Source organism: Lampetra planeri, chromosome 16 (genome assembly GCF_965212315.1).
Source record: "Lampetra planeri chromosome 16, kcLamPlan1.2.h2, whole genome shotgun sequence".
In the NCBI taxonomy this organism is placed as follows: Eukaryota; Metazoa; Chordata; class Hyperoartia; order Petromyzontiformes; family Petromyzontidae; genus Lampetra; species Lampetra planeri.
Genome location: NC_136122.1, coordinates 1,771,642 through 1,793,112, shown reverse-complemented (window position 1 = coordinate 1,793,112; position 21,471 = coordinate 1,771,642). Strand labels below are relative to the sequence as shown.

Below are 21,471 nucleotides of genomic sequence, written 5' to 3'. Positions count from 1 at the left end.
ATCGTCAGCACTAATCTTCGATTAGGGAGTAAACCATCTTGCTCTCGCACGATTATTTGGGATTGTGGCTCGTTCGCAGATGTGGCTGTGTTGCTCAGAGCACTAACGATCCCGTCTCATTCAATACTTTCAAGTTTGTGAGCCCAACTGAAATACCAACATTTAAAATGCTTCTCTAAAAGATCGTGGTTTATTCATTCGGTCCCTTCATAAACAAAAGCAGGGACATTTCTTCAAATTATGTGGATTCAATGCACATGTACAGCCTTTTAAAAAATTGTATAAACTCTTTTTTTTACCAGATGAGGCCCACTGAGCTATACAGCTCTTTTCAGAAGGGATTTGGCCACAAATGATAGCTCATCGAAGTTGCTTATCTTGTGCAAATTTATAGCAGCCAAATACTCTAAACGCATGCTTCTAAACATGTTTAGTTGTTGCTAAACCACTGATGGATTGTGTGGTTATTTGACCTTACTTTACCATGCTGTCAGTGGTGGTTGGTGAAGGCGAAGAGAATAGACGTTGGAGCACATTACTGTACATTTCCACGATGCGTGATGCTGCACCGCCCTCTGCTGACAGTTTAGCCCTGCCGATGATGGGGCCACGTGGATTAATGGCTTTGTGATGTGCATTGTAAGTTCTGGTGCTGGACAAACGGAGTGAGAAAAATCGAAGAGTGGGGCGGTCATCGTAGTGCCAGTTTTTCACAGAAAGTCCCTGCACTGCACACTGGACCACAATGCTCAATATGCAGCTCGAGGAACTGTGTGTGCTACAAAGCCCTGTCACATGAATTACATTGGGTCGCTTGTGTCGTGGCATCATTGAACGTTGTGTGTAATTGCCACTACTTATGGCCTATAGTAACGGCCTTGAGCCAACCGGGGGCAGAAGGGAAGCTGATGGAGATGAGTGAGGCCGTTAGGCCAAGATAAACCCCAGTGTAGCTCGGGACCAGGGGTACAGACCCCAGACCCCCAAGAGGGGGGCTGCGGGATAACGTCACGCTGCAGGCCCTTCCAGACGGTTCCAGAAAGGAGGAGTGGCTCGGGGCAGAGGTGGGCCAGAAAACGGTATAAAAGCCGGTCCCCTGAACGGGCCCGGCAGTTGTCGTTTACCTGAAGACCTATGAGCCACCCCAGAGACCTGGCGCTGCCACCTGGAAGACCTGTTGCGAAGAGCCCAAAGGGCAGAACCCGAACCCCTGACTAGGGTCGGGATAAAAGCTTAACCAGTGTAGGGTCAGAGCTTAACCAGGGTAGGGTTAGAGCGTAACCAGTGTGAGGGCAGAATAGTCCGGAGGAAATACCTCCTTAGTGTATCGGGTGGAAGGGGCCGTACCCCTTTGTGTTATGTAAATGTTAAATAAACGTGCTGCCTCCAGAAGAGAGAAGTCTCCTCAAGTTTTGTACCCACTACACTTGTGAGATAGAGGTCATGGTTTTAAAAACATGCATGAGCAGGCTATGAGACAGATTGGCTAGTGATCAGAGAGGCTGTGGCAAACTGGTGATAATGCAAGTTAAGGCAGGGGTGAAGGAACGGGTCGTGGTTAGCTGGCCATGAGAGGGATGGCTGAACGGATCGGTGAGTGAGCTATGAGAATGAACGAATTGACCGGTGAATAGGCTGAGATCAAGAGTGAAATGTGAGGCTAAGCACAAGTCGCTTGTGGTTTATGTTCCCTAGGTGAGAACAATTAACCATGTCGCTAAGTCTTGCTTTTCGCAAGCAGTCTTTCTGTAAATTACATTTGTTATTGCAGTTTTAATTGGCCAATCATTAATCTGATTTAGTTTCTTCTTGTTACATTCAAAATGATCCCTACTATCGTACTTTGGCATAATTATCACTTTTTTCCTTTTCAACTAGATGGAGAGATGGACCAGATTCATGCCTGTAGGTGGTCCAATACAAAAATGAATCAATTTCCTTTTCAAATACATTGGCGTTGTTCCTTTCATGATGGTGTGCAATCAGCCAAGCTTAAGTTAAATGCTGGCCAGATACTGGCTGGGTTGGTTCTGTGCAAAAGCCGGGCCAGGACGAGTATCCCCACAAAACCTCTGCATCTGTTTTCCTTTGCAGAGTTCTACCTGAGGAGTTCCTATCATGAAAGAAAAAAACAAAACTGTCTGCGGTGTCCTTGGCAATTCCTCTGAATTTGTGTGACCTCGTTTAACCAATCTCAGAGTTTCGTGCGACATTACTTTGGGACAATTTTTCACCTGAGCCACTGACCCATAATGCAACTCTCTCCGCAGCATTGCCGCTTCATTGTAAAATGGAGCTACGTAGACTGCAGCATCTGATTTCTGCCATTAGACGTGGCCGTTTACCGGCTTCAACGCCTCTTGCTTGCCTTTCGCATTGCACGCCGTGCGACGGACACAGTGGCTCAGAAAAGCCTGTTTGGATCGGCGCCCGTGGGGAGCGCCGGAATGAGGGAGGCGGCAAGTGGAGCGAAGCCGCCCGTGCCGGGGCCCGTGCCAGGGCCTGTGCCACCGAGCCGGGGCTTCTCGAGCGGGACCCCACTGGGGGCGTCGCGCTCTGCCATGCAGATCACACGCGACCTCCTGCGCGCACAGGGCATCGCCGGCCTCTACAAGGGCCTGGGGGCCACCCTGCTGAGGTACATGAACGGTACCACACGCTGAGCCACCCTGGCGTGGTGAGTGAGCAATATGCACTGACACACTGACCCACCCTGTGCAGTGTTCCCCACCGAAGCTGATGTGTGGACACCGAGTTTAATACTTAGATAATGATAGTGGGGCATGTGGTGTCTGTGCAGGGACGTCCCTTTCTCAATGATCTACTTCCCGCTCTTCGCGAACCTGAACTCGCTCGGGGTGACTACGCCGGGCGAGCGCGCGCCCTTCTACCATTCCTTCGCCTCGGGCTGCATCGCGGGGAGCATGGCGGCCGTCGCGGTGAACCCCTGTGACGGTGCGTCCCACCGACCGGCATTTCTCGCCGCAGCGCCATGGCACAACACCGCCGTGGCCGCTGAGGCCTGACTCATGACAAAGACAAAGATCCCCGTTTTACCTTAGTTTCGCCTTAACAGACTGTTGGGGCAAGTGCTGTTAGCGAGCAGCCCTTATGAGGGCCAGTACAGCACACGAGGGAGTGGGTGGCGAACACCACGCCCGGCCGCCTTTGTTTCCCTCGTGGCGATGTTTTCAAACAGCACCAATTACTCATTTGAGGCTGAGTCGACCTAGAGGAGGCCCAGGACTGGTTCAAATTATCGTTAATAGTGTTGGCCGTAAGCGGGAATCGAACTCGGGTCGCCAGGTTTGTAGCCCAGTGCGCTAACCGCTACATTACTGCTCACACACGCACACGTGCGAGCACACTGTGGCTGCGTTGACACACGCCGATCAATGCACTCTCAAATTGCTCCGTTGGAATATACACAGCAGTTGTCACCCTCCTGCACCTCCATGTAGCACGGTTGGCTATGTATGGTGTGAAACAAGTTGAACATACATACTCCTGAAAAATAATCATGAGAGTCAATAAGGCTTTCCTAGATTAACAATTGTAATATCAATAAAACTCACTGCGGGGTGCCCCGAGTTATCCAAACTCAGAATGTTTCACCAATTTTAGATATATAGATTTTTTCCCACGTGGGAGGAAGCTGTCGTGACCACGGAAGACCCATGCACACGAGTGCATAACTCTCAAATGCCACCATACTTATGCCAGATGCGTGCTCCGTATCCAGCAGATGGTGCTTCATGCATGGTGTGATCGACGAACCCAGCCTACAAGTCACTGGATTACGGGTGTGCATCTTCACCACTCCCAGTCACTGTTTTATGAATGGTTAAATAAGCATAGGTGGCAGATGTCCTATCACTGTGTGTGCTCCAGTCAGTGGCTTATGTGTCCATCATCCATCGGTTCCCTGCTATCTGGGGTCTGTTGCATCGCTCCAAAATGGCCTCTGCCTCTGGCCTCCACTAAGTTCGTATGAACCATTAGCATTTGGCTCGTTAGCGATTTGACTCATCCAGGATAGGCAATGGGTAAGTAGAGTGTAGAGGTATGCACCGGGGCTGCGATGGGGCTGCAGTGCCCCCTCCTAACTTCGTCCCTGTGACTGTAGTGATCAAGACGCGGCTGCAGTCGCTGCAGAGGGGCGTGAATGAGGACACCTACACAGGGATTGTCGACTGCACCAAGTGAGCAGCTGCCTATTCCCCAACACAAGCACCACTCACTCACCCGTCTCCACCCACCTTGTGCCACCCACCTTGCGTTGGGATGCCCCATGGATATTTTTTTCTGACATGCAGGAAAATCCTGGCGAAGGAGGGTGGCCGTGCCTTCTTCAAGGGCGGCGGCTGTCGTGCGCTCGTCATCGCGCCCCTCTTTGGCATTGTGCAGGTCATCTACTTCTTCGGCGTCGGTGAGATGATCATCGACTACTTCCACTAGCGGCGCCAGAGCGCAGCTAGAGTGGCCGGCCATGAGGCGGAGAGCCATTATTGTGGGCCTGTCAACCACAACTTACATCAACATACGCAGCCTGACAAGCCCTGCACACACACGTAGATATACTTACACCTGGGTGCATATATACACACACACATGGACAGATACACTTATACCTGCAAGCTCATAGAGACACATACATTCACATACGTTTACACCTGGATACACGTACAGCTATGCCTATTGTAGCTGTCTTCACCAGTTACACGCTATCCCAGATTGAAGTATACTGTGTTACCTTCACCAGCTACATACACACGCTCTACAAGTGGTCACTTTTTGAGGGCACATATACCCCGTTACACATATATCCGGCTCAACATAACAGCTGTACGAGGTCCAGCCATACATCCAGAGGCTCATCCACTGAACACACGCGTGCCCTACTCGACGTGCACCCAGGCGAGCGTGCGCTCGTCCGAACGTGCAAGCAGTGTGACAATCCACGCGCAGACGTTCTTTAATTTGGTGGGGGGGGGGGGTGATCTCGTGGGTAGAGCTGCTAGGATCGAGCCATGAGCTTTGGGGGTGTAGCAGGGAGGTGGCGCATTGGGTGTGTGCGCAAACCGCCAGCTCGGCTCGCACGCACGCAACACGCGGCCACAAGAGGTGCCTTCTGCAGTGGGGCGTTGGACAGTGAGTCGCGCGCACACGCAGCACGCATGCACGCACGCACGCACGTAGGCGTGAGCAGGGGGTCTATTGTGCGAAGGTGAACGGCGTTTCGAAATCAGCCGTCCTGTCACTGAGACGGGACACTGAATACTGCTGCTCCATAGTTAAACCAATGCTATGTTTTAATTATTTCGACTTTATATTTATCTTACATACCTTATTTTAAGAGAAACAGATATTGAATCATACTCTTTGGTTCTTTCAGGAAAGTCACGTAGATGGAAATTTTAAATAAAAATAAATGAAATAAAAATAATAGATCACAACGTTTCGATCGCAACAACAAGCGAGTATGAATTCCTGCAGTCACGAAAGCCTCAAATCAAGATTAGATATTGAATCACTTAAGTGTTGCGATATTTTGGTTTGCACTTAGCACATGATAGTTTAGTCGCTTAATGATTCTACCAATGGCTTTGCCGACAAATGCAAACAGGTGTGGGTTTACTGTGAGAAATATCTGGGGTCACACGGACACATGTGCCGGTGGCCACCTGCTTATGCCCAGCTGAGATGCTTCTTCATGTCCTGTGCCTGTGGGGTGTCGGCCCTCGTCTCCCTGTTCCTGAGACGATAGTTTAAGCCTTGTGATGATTGGCGGTATTTGTCCATCTCCCCTAGGGCCCACACTGGTCCTGGCTATACTCCCTTGGAGTGCGCATGCATGATCCCTGTCATGTGTCAGCCCTGCGTACACTACTCTGTCGCTCACCTCTCACATCTAAAATACCCCCCCATGGAAAATTAAGACATGAAGGATATTGCTGTATGAACCCTCTGTAGTTTTTGTGGGTTTGCAGAACACATTGCTTCTTTCAAGAACGCAGCATAACTTTTGAGGTTGGAGAACATAGATGCCTATGTCTCGTATGAGATCCCGAGATGCATAAACATGCAATAACCACTGGCTAGTGCTTGCAGAATGCTTGTTATGCTTTTGCCTGATGCTAAGCATTGCACAATCTGATGCAACTTCGTTGTGGATTCCGATACCCTCGCCGTGCATTGTGTTCCTGGATATTCTGCTAAGCATGGCAGGGGAAGGGATGAGAGTGGGGATGGGATCCTATTGCTTGTGGGTACGCACATAAACCTTAGTGGCTACATCTGTGAACAACGGACATTTTATTAGTGTTATTGTGACTGTGAAATATTATCTTTTGTTGAATCAACACTAATTATAACAGCTTTCAATTAATTTAAGTGCATTTATACTTTAGGTAGACATTGATTGTGTTTTTTTATTTTACATGATCTAGGCAAGATTAATCTCTAGCTATGAGTAGCAATTTTAAATATTAACTTATTGGCGTGGGTTTTTTCATCTTTTTTGCACTAAATACATACACCGGCTGCTGCTTCCACATCACTGCTCACCCTTATTTCTTGACTTTTTTTTTTATCACACTTGCTATTGTTTTCCTACACACTGATCCGACTCACAATTTACGTCGGTATTTTGAGATTTGGCCACTGCGCATCCTTTCACAAACCACGGAGTGGCCACTCGCAGATCGCCCTTCGCTCGTGAGCATTGCACACATGCTTGCACGCACACCCACGCATTATTGTTGCTCACATCGCCACTTATTTATGGCAAACGTGACAGCGGGTTTGGCAGTCGCACGTCTCTGCATAAAACAAATCTGATGATCTATTAGATTGGATAAATTTTGCCCACTTACCTGGTCTTTCACTTGCTCTGGAGTTTGGTACTTAGAACATTTAAGTAGACTATGTGGAGCATCTTAACAATGGCTGTCTAGGCCATGCACCTAAGGGACTGGCGCTAGTGCCTCAGTGCACTTTCATTATCTCAGTGTATTTTGTTGCACACTGAGCGTGGTGTAAGTGAGGTAGCACATCGATTGTGCGCTGCTCTGTGCTGCACGAAACCTGGTTTCCCTGAGTTTGCTCTGCACAGTAACGTGTGCCAGAGTGAACCACCCCGCACCCTTAGCTGGTGCTAAGGAAATATCTGATCCATGATAATCGTAGATGGTGTTTCCATGCATTCCCAGCCATACAAAATATAAATCACAGAATACATTGTGTCTTAAGAGTCAGTATCTACGCATAGTTAACTCTGAGGGTGTGGATTGGTGAGGCTCCGTACCTCAACCTCACAAATTTCGACATGTGGACAGTGCTGTTTGAGTGGTGCATGCCTATAATGCTGCAGGTCGACAGGATGTCTGTTGGAGACGGACTTGCTGTACTGTCCTTCCACACACTCTAATTTATTCAAGGTACTGATCTAACATCCTAAGCAGGGCCCCTTTTTAAATAGGATTCTTCATATTCAGTCGGGTATTTTTGGGTAAATAAAGAATGAGTGGTAATGCACAATTAAACACTGACAAAAAACAGACTCTATAGGAGTTGTGTGGGTCCTCCCTTCAGCAGCCCACATGCAATTCATGTTTATGTTAAGCTCTGTTTGGTAGGTGGCACGTTTTATGTGAATAGCTGAAGCTTATAAATGCACCTGCTGGTGAGTTGGTTTATATTCAGTGCCAGCAAAGTGAATATTTGTGCATATAACGTCCACATTGGACTTTGTTTAAATGAATGAATACATTTATCAATTTGACTTAAAAGTATTCGAGATCATTGAATGCATACATCCTATTAAATTTGGATTTTATCAGATGGGTAAGATTATTGTAAACTTATCGGCATCTGCCAAGTGCACTGCTGAGGCAGGCACTCGGGAGAGTGCCCTGTATCACAGTATATAATTGTGCCATTTTATCTGTTATCGACTATTTAAAAATTTCTCCTCCAATTCCCTACAACGATCTGGTCGTGCTCATGGCCCATTATAACTTCGAAGGTCAGGGGCTGTCAACTTCTGGCAAGTTCTGTGTACCGTGAGATTTGCACAGCACCCAGGCCCCTGGACTGAACATTCCAAAATACTCTTTGAGCCAGTCAATGTTGCAGTGATGTTTACAGGGAGATGGTTTCCACGTGTGTGATAAATACATGGTATTTAATAGCTGTAATACCATGAGTGCAAGGGAGATTGGGGTGGAAATGTTTGTTATGTATGCCAAGGCAGACAGATGTCCCTGTATGGAGTAGATTGACACTTTGTGATGTGGGGGGTTTCCTCTGTAGTTATTCACTGGGCATAAAAAAAAACAACTGTGGTGTCTAGAAGTACCGTACCAAGTGAGAGGTCAGCTGCTTTGAAAATACTTTACCCAATGGGGCAACATCATGCTGCCTGATGCCTTGGAAATGTTGACTAGAACACAGAGACTTGTCCCTCAAATCCAGCTGTGAGCTACCAAAAATAGAATGTACCTCCTCATGTACAATACAATCACTGCATCTTGCTTCACAGCCAAAAGTAGATGGATCTCAGCTGGGAGACTGAAAGAAGGGCACAACTAATAGTTGTAATTCACATTTACACAATCCTGTCCATTCTGGCTCTGTATCCAGGGGTGTTTACTGCAGTAGTGTTAATGGGTCGTTTAGTTTGTTTGTTTATGAAGTTTTTGAGCCAGCTGGCCAGGATTGGGCAAAACTGAGCCCACTTTTCACCCAAGCAACTGGAGAGCACAGACGAAGTATTTCTGACATAACATTACAACTAACAATAACATACACTTTGGGGTATGTCGGTAAAGTCACGTAGATAGAAAAATAATAAATAAATAAATCGCGACGTTTCGATCGCAACACAAGCAATCGTCTTCAGGTGAAACAATACAGCAGACGGACTGCTGAGTCAGGAAGAAATGTAGCGAGAGAGCTGCTGTTGCAGCCAGAGGTTGTAAAGGTTTGAGATGGGTGCAACCCAAGGGTAAGTGGGCGGGGCTAGAGATGGATTTACAAGTAAATGTAAGATCGCAGAGCTAGGGATACCTCGGTTATTGTGTTGCTAGAGATTAGCATGTCAATCTGTTAATGTAACCCCATGGTTACGGTGCTGAAGAAGCCATTGTATTGCTCGTGATTAGAGATTAGCATGCCAATCTGATACGGCTCCCGCAGCAGCGGCTGTGTTAATGAGAGACATTCAGCCTATTACACAACGAGCGCCACCGCCGCATAGAGGAAAAGGGAGCAGCAGCTATGTTAGTGAGACATTTAGCCTCTTAAGACATTTAACAAGGTAATGTAACTCAGAGCAAGGCCATAGCCATGGAGTCAACATTGGGGGGGACCAAATCTTCCAGGGGGTTTGGGGGTTCCCCCCCCCCAGAAAAAAAAATCTAAATTTGAAAACTCATTTCCTGCCATTTCCTGCCTAAAATATGAAAAAAATTCACTAACACATAGGATGGACTTTTAATTTATTTTTTACAATAATGTCTAATAGTGTATTGTCTTACATTGCTCTGTTTTTTTACCTTTTCTCGTTTCATTGGATGTAATGGCAAAGATTAGGAATTACTAAAGTACAACCATAACCACAATCATATATACAGAAATCTATTTTATAGCAATATATTGGGGGGGACATATTTAGCATATTTCAATATTGGGCGGGATGTGTCCCGACCAATATATATTATAATTACGTCCTTGACTCAGTCGAAAATAACTGCTAACATAGGCAGGTAGGATGGAAGCATCACAGCCAGTTATGACTTTACCTGGTTAATAACGTCCTTCCAATGATTGCTCTTCTCTGTTGAAATTGTCTGTGTTTATATTACTGGATGGCTTCATGAACAAATCTTCGTTGATAGACAGTGGGTTTACATAGTACCTTCGTCTTGGAGAAATCAATTTCGTTGGGGAAACTAAGCGACATGTCTCAGACCGTGTTCGCGAACACAAGGCGGATCTGAAACACGGTAGGACCAACACCTCTGCCGTGGCTGATCATTGTTTTAACGCTGTGGGCACACATGAAATGGATTTCTCCAAGAGGAAGGGGCTATGCAAACCTGAAGACAATTGCTTGTGTTGCGATCGAAACGTCGTGATTTTATTTTATTATTTTTCTATCTACGTGACTTTACCGAAAGACCCAAAGAGTATGCATTCCTGCAGTCACGAAAGCTTTAAGTCAAGATTTAACAATAACAGTTAATAATCGCAGTTAAGAGAAACAGAACATGTATATTATTAAAATAAGAATTACAATAACATATTTTTTAACTTGAAATCTCATCAATAGTCATCATACTACTCGGTACACTGTTCCAGTGCCCAACCAGGCTGCTAGTATTATTATTTAATTTAAAACACCGTGAGCATCAACTGAACGCCGCGAAGAACATTTTTGCGATTTAAAAGTAGTACATGAACTCCATTGATATGGGTGAGAGTACGGAAGGTAAATTTTCCATTTAGATGAACATTTTTTTGGTAAAATAAAATGTTGTGTATAAACAGGATAAGAGTACCTTTTCCTTCCATCTGCTGAGATTTAATTTAGTGAGTTAATTAAGGTGCTTCGTGAAGTGAGGTACCTGGCATCTGAGATCAATCGGAGGTAAGAATAAAAAGTAACATCAAGACCATTCAAGCCCCTAACCGAGCTGCATTGATAGAATATATCGGAATAGTCAGACTGGGAGCATCACTGCATTGAATAAACGAGGCCTCGGTGTCTGACTCATGGCCAACTTGCGTCTGTACCAAAAGCCCAGATTCTGCCTTTAGATTAATGTGTTCAATGTTAGGCTCGCAAATCCAAAGGCCAAGGTATTTAAATGCATTGACCCTATTTAATGGGATACCATTATAAAATGTAATGGACACTTCAATATTAACAGGCTAATTAGAAAAATACACATATACTGTTTTGAGCGTTCAATGTCAGTTTTTGACAATTAAACCAAACCTCAATTACCTAAAAATAATTACTCTTTAGGCATTCCCTACACTCGGCTGGGTTTGGGCCACAAGTGTACAACACCATATCATCAGCATACAAACACAATCGGCAGGATTGAACAACCATACTTAAGTCATTGATAAAAGTGTTAAAAAGGAGTGTTCCATCACCCTCTGTAAACTACACATGTTTAGAGATCACGCATAATTTGTTATGACAGCTGGGATGAGATATGCGGTAATTTACTAATTTGCTAAAAGCTAAGTTATCTAGGTTAATCCAGAATTGTACTTGGTCTTCATAAAGCTCTGGAAACCATGCAATCATGCTCCCCGTATAAACTGTATTCTTTGTTTTTATTGTTGAGCTGAACAAATCCTCTCTCTAATCTTTGTTTTTTTTCGGTTAAAACGGTCTGCCTCAGCAGCAGACCATACTTTCCCACCTGATGACGGACGCTTGTGTTGCGCCCGAAACGTCGTGATTTGTTTCATTTTATACCTACGTGACTTTACCGAAAGAACCAAAGAGTTTGGATTCCTGCAGTCACGAAAGCTTCAAATCAATATTTGATCCTCTCTCCTGTAGTTATTTATGGACTGGTATTTAAATTTTGGTCAGTGCACAGCTGCCTCAGATCATTAGAAACATGGACACTCACAAAGAATACAAGCTGCAAAGTGTGCCGAGGTGTGGAGAGGTGCACGCGTGGAAGTCCACCGAGAGACAGAGAGACACGGGAACAAATACAAAGGAGAGAGATCATGTTGAATGTTAAGAACATTAAATGGGCCTGGGCAGGTCGCGGCGTGAGGTGATGTCTAAGGGACGAGACTGGTGACGTAGCGGCAGCCAGAGGAGGGGAGGAAACTTGCCTCAGGGGGCATCTTCAGGGACGCTTTAAATGAGCAGTGGATAGAGAATGCCTGATCATCAAAATCGATGTAAAAATCATAGCACGCACATGTAGCGTTGCACTATAGGCTCCACGATCTCGGGGTGCACCATGGCAAGCTGTACACTCGGAACCATCGACTAAGCAGCCATCTTGGCCAATGCCGTTAATTCCACCTCAGATCCAACCCCTGCGCCCACTGTGGGCAAGGGCAAGTATTACGAGTGGGATTTCGTTGTAAGTAGTGATTGCTAAAAGAGCTCTGCTTTAGGGCTATGTGGTACACCTAGCCAATGCTGATGAGTCCCTCGTGGAGGCAATGCCCCCACAACAAGGTGGTGTGGGATCCTAATTACTCACAGTGACAGTGGAGGCAGGAAGAGTCTCCAGTCGAGGCAATGACACCACCGGCACTAGAAGAGGAGAGGACACTGCTAAATGCTCCACCAAACAAGCCACTGTTTCCCTTTTAATGAGGATGAATAAACTATCTAAATACATTTAAACACTGGCTTGCATTTTAGTGAGGCATGCAGGGGTTTTGTGTATACTTCATAGAGCCACCACTGATCATTTAAAAGTCAACACAGCGTCCATGCCATTACAATATTGCATACCATCATACTAACAATGCACCAGCAAAACAAACACATTACTGCATTATACATACATCATTTACGAAGCACTAATGTGCCTTGTGCCTAATGCAGCAATGTACACAATTAATTGCTTACTGCTGTGCTGTAACATTCTATAATTTAGTTGATAATTGTGTATTGCATTCCACGACACAGGAACAATTTCAGGTGCACTTGGTGTGAGCCTTATTAATGTCATGTTGGTAGGTGAGATATCTGTTCCAAATCTTTTTGAATGAGAAATCCTTTCGTCACTAAGCCATCGTTGTCCTTTGGGGGCAGTGTAAATCACACAGTAATGTGATCCCACATGAAGGGTCGTATGATCTTTCATTATGCCTGTGCAGGAGCTATAGGTGTGTGCCAATGGGGTTTTGGCCAGAGACTGTGTGTCCTAATTTGTACGCAAGAGTTGAAATAAAATTTCACAAATGGATTTATTGGTTATGAAAATCTTGCCACGACCACACGACCCTTCTGCAGTGTCTCTCTCTAGGTTCATTCCCCTGCTCGTCACTGGGATGACTTTAAACTCAGTTTGAGAACAGGATCATGCTTCAGCTCTACACCAATTGTGAAACCATAACAAACATTCCCACACAAAAGGATAAGAAAATAATCTTGTTTTTGGGTTGTTGTGGTACTGGGTTCTTTCTCAATGTATACGTGAAACGGGTGTTTATCGCAAGAGAACACAAACTATGTTCATGTTTTTTTGCCGTTTCAATGTGATTGTTGGTATATACATGTCATGCTCAGCTAACAGCACGTCCCCCAACAGTCTTTTAAATACTATACGGGGACCTTTGTTTTTGTTGTTGTTGATATTCGAGCTATGTTGTATAAACGCATGCTGCCCGAGTCGCCAGGCACCTGTTTTAAACGTTTGAGAAGCACAAATGTACGGGTGTTGCTGGTCCTCACGCGCACTGTGATTGGATTGCGCCGTCTTTCTCGCTGCGACTGCACGGCAATCACTTCGCCGACCGATTGAGGATTTTAGGAAACTGCAATCTGCCGGATTTATTTTTTTCCCACGAGGTACATGTTTAGAAGTACCGTATTTATTGTAATGTTTGCTAAGGTTTAATGCTGAGCTCCAATTACACATTTGAACAAAGACTTTAGTATCATGGTATATACATTTGAAACATTTATTTGTATTTATGTTTCTGCTGTCAGGTGTTTAAGTTGCTCGTTGTTGTAAGCCACAGGGTCATGTCAGACCTCTCACATATGTGCTCATCACACAGATTTTTGTTCGGTGTGCGGTCTATAATAAAATGAAATTCCATTCCTAAATGGAGTTTCAGCAGTAACAATCTAAGATTTGGGCAGTCACAGGGAAGCTTAAACTTGGAATCCAAGAAGGCTGCACGATTATATATTATTATTTTTTGCTATGTAATGAACCCCCACTAAAACTAATTGTATTAATTCACTGATGCAGAAAAATCCTGAATGACCATGTGCTATGCACTTGTGCAAGTATATTTTGGTGTTAATGGGGTCACGAGGTCACTCCATGATGATGGTGAAACCAGCCTTCACTTGCTTGTAATGAAATTCTACTGCAGATATTATTCTGGAATCCTTCAGCTGATGTACAGAATAGGGTATTATTTAATTTCAGTAGAAAGGCAAAAAGTTAACCTTAATTTTATTGATGCCAGTACTCAGTGTGCAAATCATCTTATTACTATTTAATATTTTTCAAGAGTGACATGATTACAAGTATGTGCATGCAAGGGACAGTTTGACTTTTTACAAGTACTGTGCATTTTAAAACTATTCAGTTCGACTAGAAATATTTAAATTACTGCACTAAGTGGAGACTGCCATGCAGACAATTGCATGAAAAATCTGTCATCACAGACACGAAGCAATTCTCAGTCACACTTGCCATATCAACATGTGATTGAGAATACCAGCGTGTGATCGTCTGCATACGTAATAATCAGAGCTCCCTCTAATACTATATAAAACTATTACTAACTACTATTTTTATTTTTTTACCAGGTAAGGCTCACTGGGCAATATAGCTCTTTTTCAGAAGCCACCTGACCACAAATTATAGCTCAACGTAGAGGCTTATCATGTGGAAATTTATAGCGCCAAATACTCTAAACATATAAAAACTTGATTTGAAGCTTTCGTAACTCTAAACATATGTTTATAAATGGGTAGGGAAAACCCGGAGGACCCGGAGAAAAATCCATGCGACTATGGCGAGAACATGCAAACTCCAAATATACAGGCGTCAGGGTCGGGATCGAACCCACGATCACCTGTATACCAGCGAGGTAGATCCATACTCTTTGGTTCTTTCGGTAAAGTCAAGTAGGTATAAAATAAAATAAATTAAATCACGACGTTTCGATCGCAACACAAGCGACCGTCATCAGGTGGAACAGATATAGCAGGAGAACTGCTATTTTATTTTATACCAGCGAGGTAGTTAACATCTCGCCACCCTGGCACCCCAAAAATAACTGGGCACAAGGGACCATGGCAGAGCCTGGGGTTTTCTGCCACTGGAAGCACTCTAGACGTGCTAGGCAGTGCACTGCATTACAGCACTCTCTATACTACCCCTCATGTATATATGCAAGTATAGCCCTTTTGTTAATCCACTGCTTTCCCTATACATTATTAAAATTTATATATGTGCAGCATGTGTACTGTTTAACTGACAGATATAGTGTTTGTTGTTAGAAGCATAGTATGAGATTGTGAATATACGGTCAGCACATTCTAAGACTGGCACAGCACATGAGAATGTGGTGTGGCCAGGACCAAGCTCAGCCACCTTTGTCTCCCCAGTGCTGATATTGGCCATATTGGGCACACATCTTACTTAGAGTTGACCCAAGGAAAGCCTATGCCAAGTTCATAAACCGATGGCAAGTGGAGTTGTGCTTGATCATCCTATTAATCCATTAAACACTCACACGACTGCACCACCTATTAGAGGAGCTCTGAGGGAATAAACGAAGCACAATACATACCGAGCGTAGGGGATATGGGAAGAGGGAAATAAATTAAAAGGCTTATGCGAGGAAAATTGTAATCCTAAAATATCCTATTCGGTGACTTGATTAACTAATCATGGTATGTGTATTGTTGTGATAAACAATGGCGTATCAGCTTTACTTACAATAAACTCATTAACTTTTATTGTGTAAGTAGACTATGCTGATGGAAATTCACGGTGCAGCCTTCGTTGTGGGCCTCGTATCACAGACGCGACGACTGTGTCGAGTGACCACCAAGCGTGGAGTGACCACTGAGCGTCACGCGAATCACTTGAAAGCGATGAAAACCGCATTTTGAAACTATTTTGACACGTAAAAAAAAGTCTGAGTCAATTAACAGAACACGTGATTAAATAGGTACAGCTTGTACTTGCATGCACACTGTAGAGAAGGCTCTTTGTATTGCTAATTACAGTGACAGATCTATTGCTAAAGGTCTCAGAATTGAAACGAACAAATGTTTTAAATGAATGTTCTAACAAAATAATTCAGGTTTTGCATTTCCTTTTTGCCAAAAAGCATCCAAACTCATTTACATCCATGTTTACATATCAATACATTGATATACCACATGATAACTTATTGAGAGAGCAGCAGTAAAATATTGTAGAGCAGAAGACGCAATTCCATTCCGTTTGACAAGAGGCATTAAAGACGAAATATTTACGACCAAACTATGTAGAGTGACTATATATAATCTGCAGTGCGCAGATTTTTGTATTGCGTCATGGATCTGATGCATTTAAACTGCAAAATTTCAAATATTGTAATTATATTGGTTCGCCAAAACACTTATCCATGTTTAAATCATTAACATGTAACACTATTTTGAACGTGTCTTACTATTGATGTTTCTTGATGTGATTGCAGCTATGTATGGAGAAAACCCGTTGTAATGTCGTACGTGTTGTTCTTTGAGCGAAAGCTCGCAACACATCCCAGTTGAAACACTTGAATAGTTCACTATCGTGGCAAACATAATCTGCGTCTGATTTCAAGTCAGCAAGTGACTGGAGAATGGCTTTCAAATATTGCACAGCATGTGTACTTGTGTTTTCATGATCCTGGTAATCTGCTGCCAGTTTCATGGTTACATGCATTGTTACAGGCACCACACTGGTGGTAGTGGTGGTATTGCCTGTGTGTCCCTCATGCACACGCGTTACGCTTTGTCGTGATTTTCACTCGACACCGTTTGACCGAGCGACATGCAATGGAAAATTTTCGCGCTACGTAGTCATGTATAAGGTAAGTCGTTTCATAGACACTGTGTGTATGCGCTTTTAAAACTGAAGTTTTCTTAAGTAATTTATTCTTGGCTTTCCATAGACTGCTGCAGGTTTTTTTGTGATGGAGTGGCTTTGAAGTGAGGTGTATGTCAGGTAGGCAAAGGGTGATGATGTGGGAGAGTGGGTTCGTGGTATAGGAATTGAGGGAGGTGTGCTCTGTAGAGATTCGGGTTGGAGAGAACACGAGGAAGCATACTGCACCAGTGACTAGATGCACGTTTCCCTGCTGTAGAGTGAGCATTATATTTGAAATATTTTACTGACTTGGCTCCAGAATGTCCTCGTGCAGTGCCGGTCACGTAATGAGGAGTTTGGAATAATGTACAAAAAAACATCTCTTGTTTCACGCGACTCCAGCATCTATCACTCTTTCGAAAATTGTGCACAGTGCATTTAGTGGAATGAATGAGAGTTACGATCCATTGGCCTGCTCCCTTCTGTGTTCTCCATCCGCTGTCGTGTCTCCTGTAGCTGCAGATTCTGACACTCGCTGCTAATTCTTTGCTGCTGCGAAGCAGGGGAACACGCTCTGGTCGCTGATGCAGGCAGTATGCATTGTCCTGTTGTGATGAGGCCCCTTCAATGTAGCATTGTTCCAGGTGATCTTGGTGCACCAAACCGCAGGATTTCCATCCCCTCGACTGCCAATGATCCAACTTTCCCTATGAGTCACTTGTCTCTGTGGCTTTGCAGACCGGGTACAAATACTGCATCTCCGCCTTGGCCTAACAGTCCACAACGTAGCCTTTTTCTTTTTATCTTCATCGCTGTGAGGTTGCAGGCTCGCGAACGTGGATTTATTACAAACACCAAGGGGTTAAGTTCTTGAAAATGTGTAAATGTTATGTCAAGTGCTCCTGCAAAATGTCTAATTGTTTGTGGGAACTACGTGCGATAGCGTCATGTTGACAAGTGAGGCTACGTCATATCCAAAGTACGTCAGCAAAGAACCTTTTTAAAACAATTCTCATGAGTAGAAAAGTTAATTTAATGTTGATTATGAAAATGTAATTACCAACTCTGTAATAATAATAATTAGAGGAGCAAATGTGTGTGAGAGTGCAGCTAGCCTGACGGGCAGTGTGCTGATGTTTCTGCCACTTGGTCGAAAACGGTGGCTGCGGTTGTAGTACGAGACAGACAGTCGTGAAGCGACGTTTGTATCCGTCGCAATCGACATAGATGTCAACCGCTGCGTAGTCGCATGCTATAGAATCGTCTTTCGTCTATTGGAGTTCCACGCAAGACTGAATTTTTTGGTAAAAACAGCACAAGGACAGTAACGTCTAAATCTCCTCATGTAAATTCCCAATTATGTTAAGGGAAATAACCCACCAACAAGTATACATTACGATCGAAAAATGTTTCTTAAAATATGTTAGAACCGGACACATGACCGCCTGGTTGACACCCTGGCAAAATGTTTGACACACAAGTGGGAGCTCACGAGGTCACATCCCAACTAGGGGTTCACTCGGTGCAACTTTTCGACGAGTTCCACTTTGTGGGAAGCCGAGAACCTCGATGTGCATGAGAAACTCGTCTGCTGGCTACCAAAGTAGTATCGGCATGGGGCAGTACAACAAGTAGGTTTTGACTTATCGTTATGGTTTTAGTGTGTGAGTTTTCTTCAGGCCCTAATCGAGAGGGAATTGACCAAACATCGCAAAGCAGGATTCTCGTGTTCGAATGATTAGAGGAACACCAGCAGTAGTGCTGCATCCTGCACTGTGTTTAGTCTAAAGGGAGAGCTCATGTGGCCTCGATCGTCTGCCTGAAAAGTCCTCAAGTTATGTATGACAGTGCATTTGAAGAATTGGCTGGCAAATACAGTTCAGTATGTTACAATTATACTGAACAATCTGTGTAATGATGACCACTGATGTTGCCAATTTAAGTGTCCTTCATAGACAAGTGGTCTCCAAACAGGGTTAGTTAAAATGAGATGTTCTGGGAAGTGCGGCAGTGATTTAGGCAGCGAGGTGTTCACTGTGAAGAGTGGTTCAGCACGAAACAGGTGCCCTCGTATTGCGATGGCTGCACTGATCCAAGCCTGCCATTGCATTTACATATTCATGTAAACGTTCTGCTTTGTGATCTTCCCTTCCTTGTTGCAACGCTTTCCGGACGATTTTTGTCGGGGATGTGGCTTTTAGTGAAGCAAGATTGCGCTTCGTATTATTTACTGGATTGTCCGTTGGATGAGTGTGATTCAGATTATTTTTTTTTTACAATTTGGGAAGTTTTGAACTTCAACAGGTTTGGTAAATAAAGTGCGGTGTGGTGCCCCTCATCGCGACGCTACTGCTTCCATGCACACACTGCTCCATGACGTCCCGTGGTGCGGTGGTAACCGTGACGGCGCTACCACAAATATTCCATTGGAAGCACCAGACGATGGTAAAATGTTCTGGTTCACAATGGCAATCACAGTCCAGTGTTTCCAGTTAATTCAAATTGACGCAGTCGGCTACTACATAGGGGGTCATTATAATTCCGTGCTACGATTGGTAGGTGAGCAAAGGTTCAGCATCTTGTTTCTCTGAGGGCCGCGTGCAAGCATTGTAAGACGTGCAATTCCATCCATGGTTAAAATTTACCACTTCAAACCATATTCGAGTCTCTGTATACGTGATTCTTATGTTATGGTAGAATTGGACATCTTACCCAGTCCTTGCCTCGATGTATATATATATTTGCCAGGTGGTTGTAGTTACACATACCTGTATTTAAGCAGTGGACGCGAGGGTTGGTGCATCGCACAAATATTGTGAAACTCCCTTCCCGTGGGAATCGAGGTGCCATACCCTTTCTTAGAAGGCTGCAGAGCAAATGTGGACAACACCTGTTCCATTTGTATGGGATAGAGTGTTGCCCCCTCCCAAACATGTTTTTTTCTCCTGGATGCCCCAGATTCGTCCATATTTGTATATTGGGTATCGCAGAGCTTGGGGGGAAGTCGATGCTGGCTCACCTGGCTGCCTTCTTCGCGCAATCCATAGCTCCTCGCACCTCTGAGTCATTCTCCCTCTTCGAGATTGAGCGAATATTGTGTAGCGTGTTACAAGTCGAAATTATTATTATAAAAGGGAATTAATTATAAAATGATATTTACAAATCTGAACATAAAACTTTTTGAAAAGAAGTCCTGGAGTAATATTGTGGAGCCTTACATGTATTAATTTTGTTAGGATTTATTTTAGTTCATGCTGATTCCATACCTGAGTTCAGCTGCCACACTGCAGCCAACAGAATGATCTACAATGGCCATCGCTGGTAATGGCGATTCTTTCAACTCAGAGCTTCGTTTTTTTACAGAGCTGTGACATTGATTAGATGCTAATTTTGGGAGTGAAGGTAGGATGGGAATTTAAATACATGAATGTATAATTCCACAGTCACTTCTATGAGGCATAGGGCATGGGGAACGCCGCAGTGGTTGTTCACCTACGTGTGGGAAACTCACTGTGGAGCAATGGATTCTGGGGCAGGGATGGTGGAACCTGCACCACCCCGTACATGCTCCTCCGGCCAGTTTACCGATGCATTCCCCTTGGTACACGTTTCCCCGAGGGTGTGTGCATGCAAGCAGGGCTGCAGTGCGGTGGCCGTGTGCGTCGGTGTAGATTAGAATCCCTTGCTGTCGTAATTTGCTCGGTTATGCCGTGTGTGGGTTTTAATTGTCTGTATAGTGCAATGTAAAATTTTGTACACGTGATTTTATTGTAATTTGAAACAAATGTGAGCACAGCCATTTAAATGAAAAAAAAATGTGATACCCGCAATGTTTGTGCAATATGTTGAGATGTACTTCGGACATTAAATTATTCATGTAAGCGTTGGAGTCAGCTGTCGTTTGTTCCCAAGTGTAATTCATCACCGAAGGGAGAACCAAGCAGCCTTTGAGTGTCACCGATTTGCTGTCGCGGGGTATTGTTTTATACTTTTTAATTAGCAAAATGTGTAATATGTTAAATCATTTTTCAAATCAATATTTTCATTTAATTTTGTAAAACTACTGAAAATGGTTCCTTTATTTATGAACATATACAGGATTAATATTATTAAATGAAAATTGTAATGTTTTTGATGTCTTGTTTTTTTTATTGTTGTATTATATATATAATCCATTAAACATACTTTGGATATGCGACCTTTCACTGCTGGTAGTTATCGGAACGAGCGCGTTGTGACAACGATGGGACAGTGTCTAGGCTACGTGATTCCCCCTCAGTCATGCCTGGCAGATTGCCAGAACTGTCCAATTTAGCAACATTGGTATTAGGAGGCTAACTCTCGCCTCCACAGTGCTGGATTACAGGCGTGTGGCATTGCCACCGGCACATCTTGAGGTGGTGTCTGAACGCGAGCTGCCTGAACTAACACAAAACTTAACGACAGTGGTGGAGCACAAGCCTGAATTTAACCATGGTCAGGAATATAACTAATGTCCCTGCGTTCGTAGTGTAGTGCACAAACCACTGCACCACTGCTCTCCACGTTTACATGAGTACATGGTGTTTTTTGTTGTAATTATGCACTCAAGTGTATTCAATGTGCTTTTAGATGTGTTATCGTTTGACATAATTTACTGAGAACACGTGTCCAGGTCCATGCT

At 44.2% G+C, this 21,471-nt stretch overlaps 1 protein-coding gene across 2 annotated transcripts in view; it reads left to right on the top strand.

Annotated features, from left to right (window-relative positions):
* The window catches only part of LOC144722910 (mitochondrial glutamate carrier 1-like), a 117,987-nt gene extending 97,297 nt beyond the window's left edge, over positions 1-20,690 (top strand). For both annotated transcript variants that reach the window (XM_078601328.1, XM_078601327.1), the window contains exons 7-10: positions 2,401-2,638; positions 2,801-2,955; positions 4,127-4,202; positions 4,317-20,690. In XM_078601328.1, coding sequence (XP_078457454.1) covers positions 2,401-2,638; positions 2,801-2,955; positions 4,127-4,202; positions 4,317-4,458 — 611 coding nt within the window. In that variant the 3' untranslated portion in view covers positions 4,459-20,690. The remainder of the gene's footprint in view (positions 1-2,400; positions 2,639-2,800; positions 2,956-4,126; positions 4,203-4,316) is intronic.
* Positions 20,691-21,471: the final 781 nt, after the last annotated feature.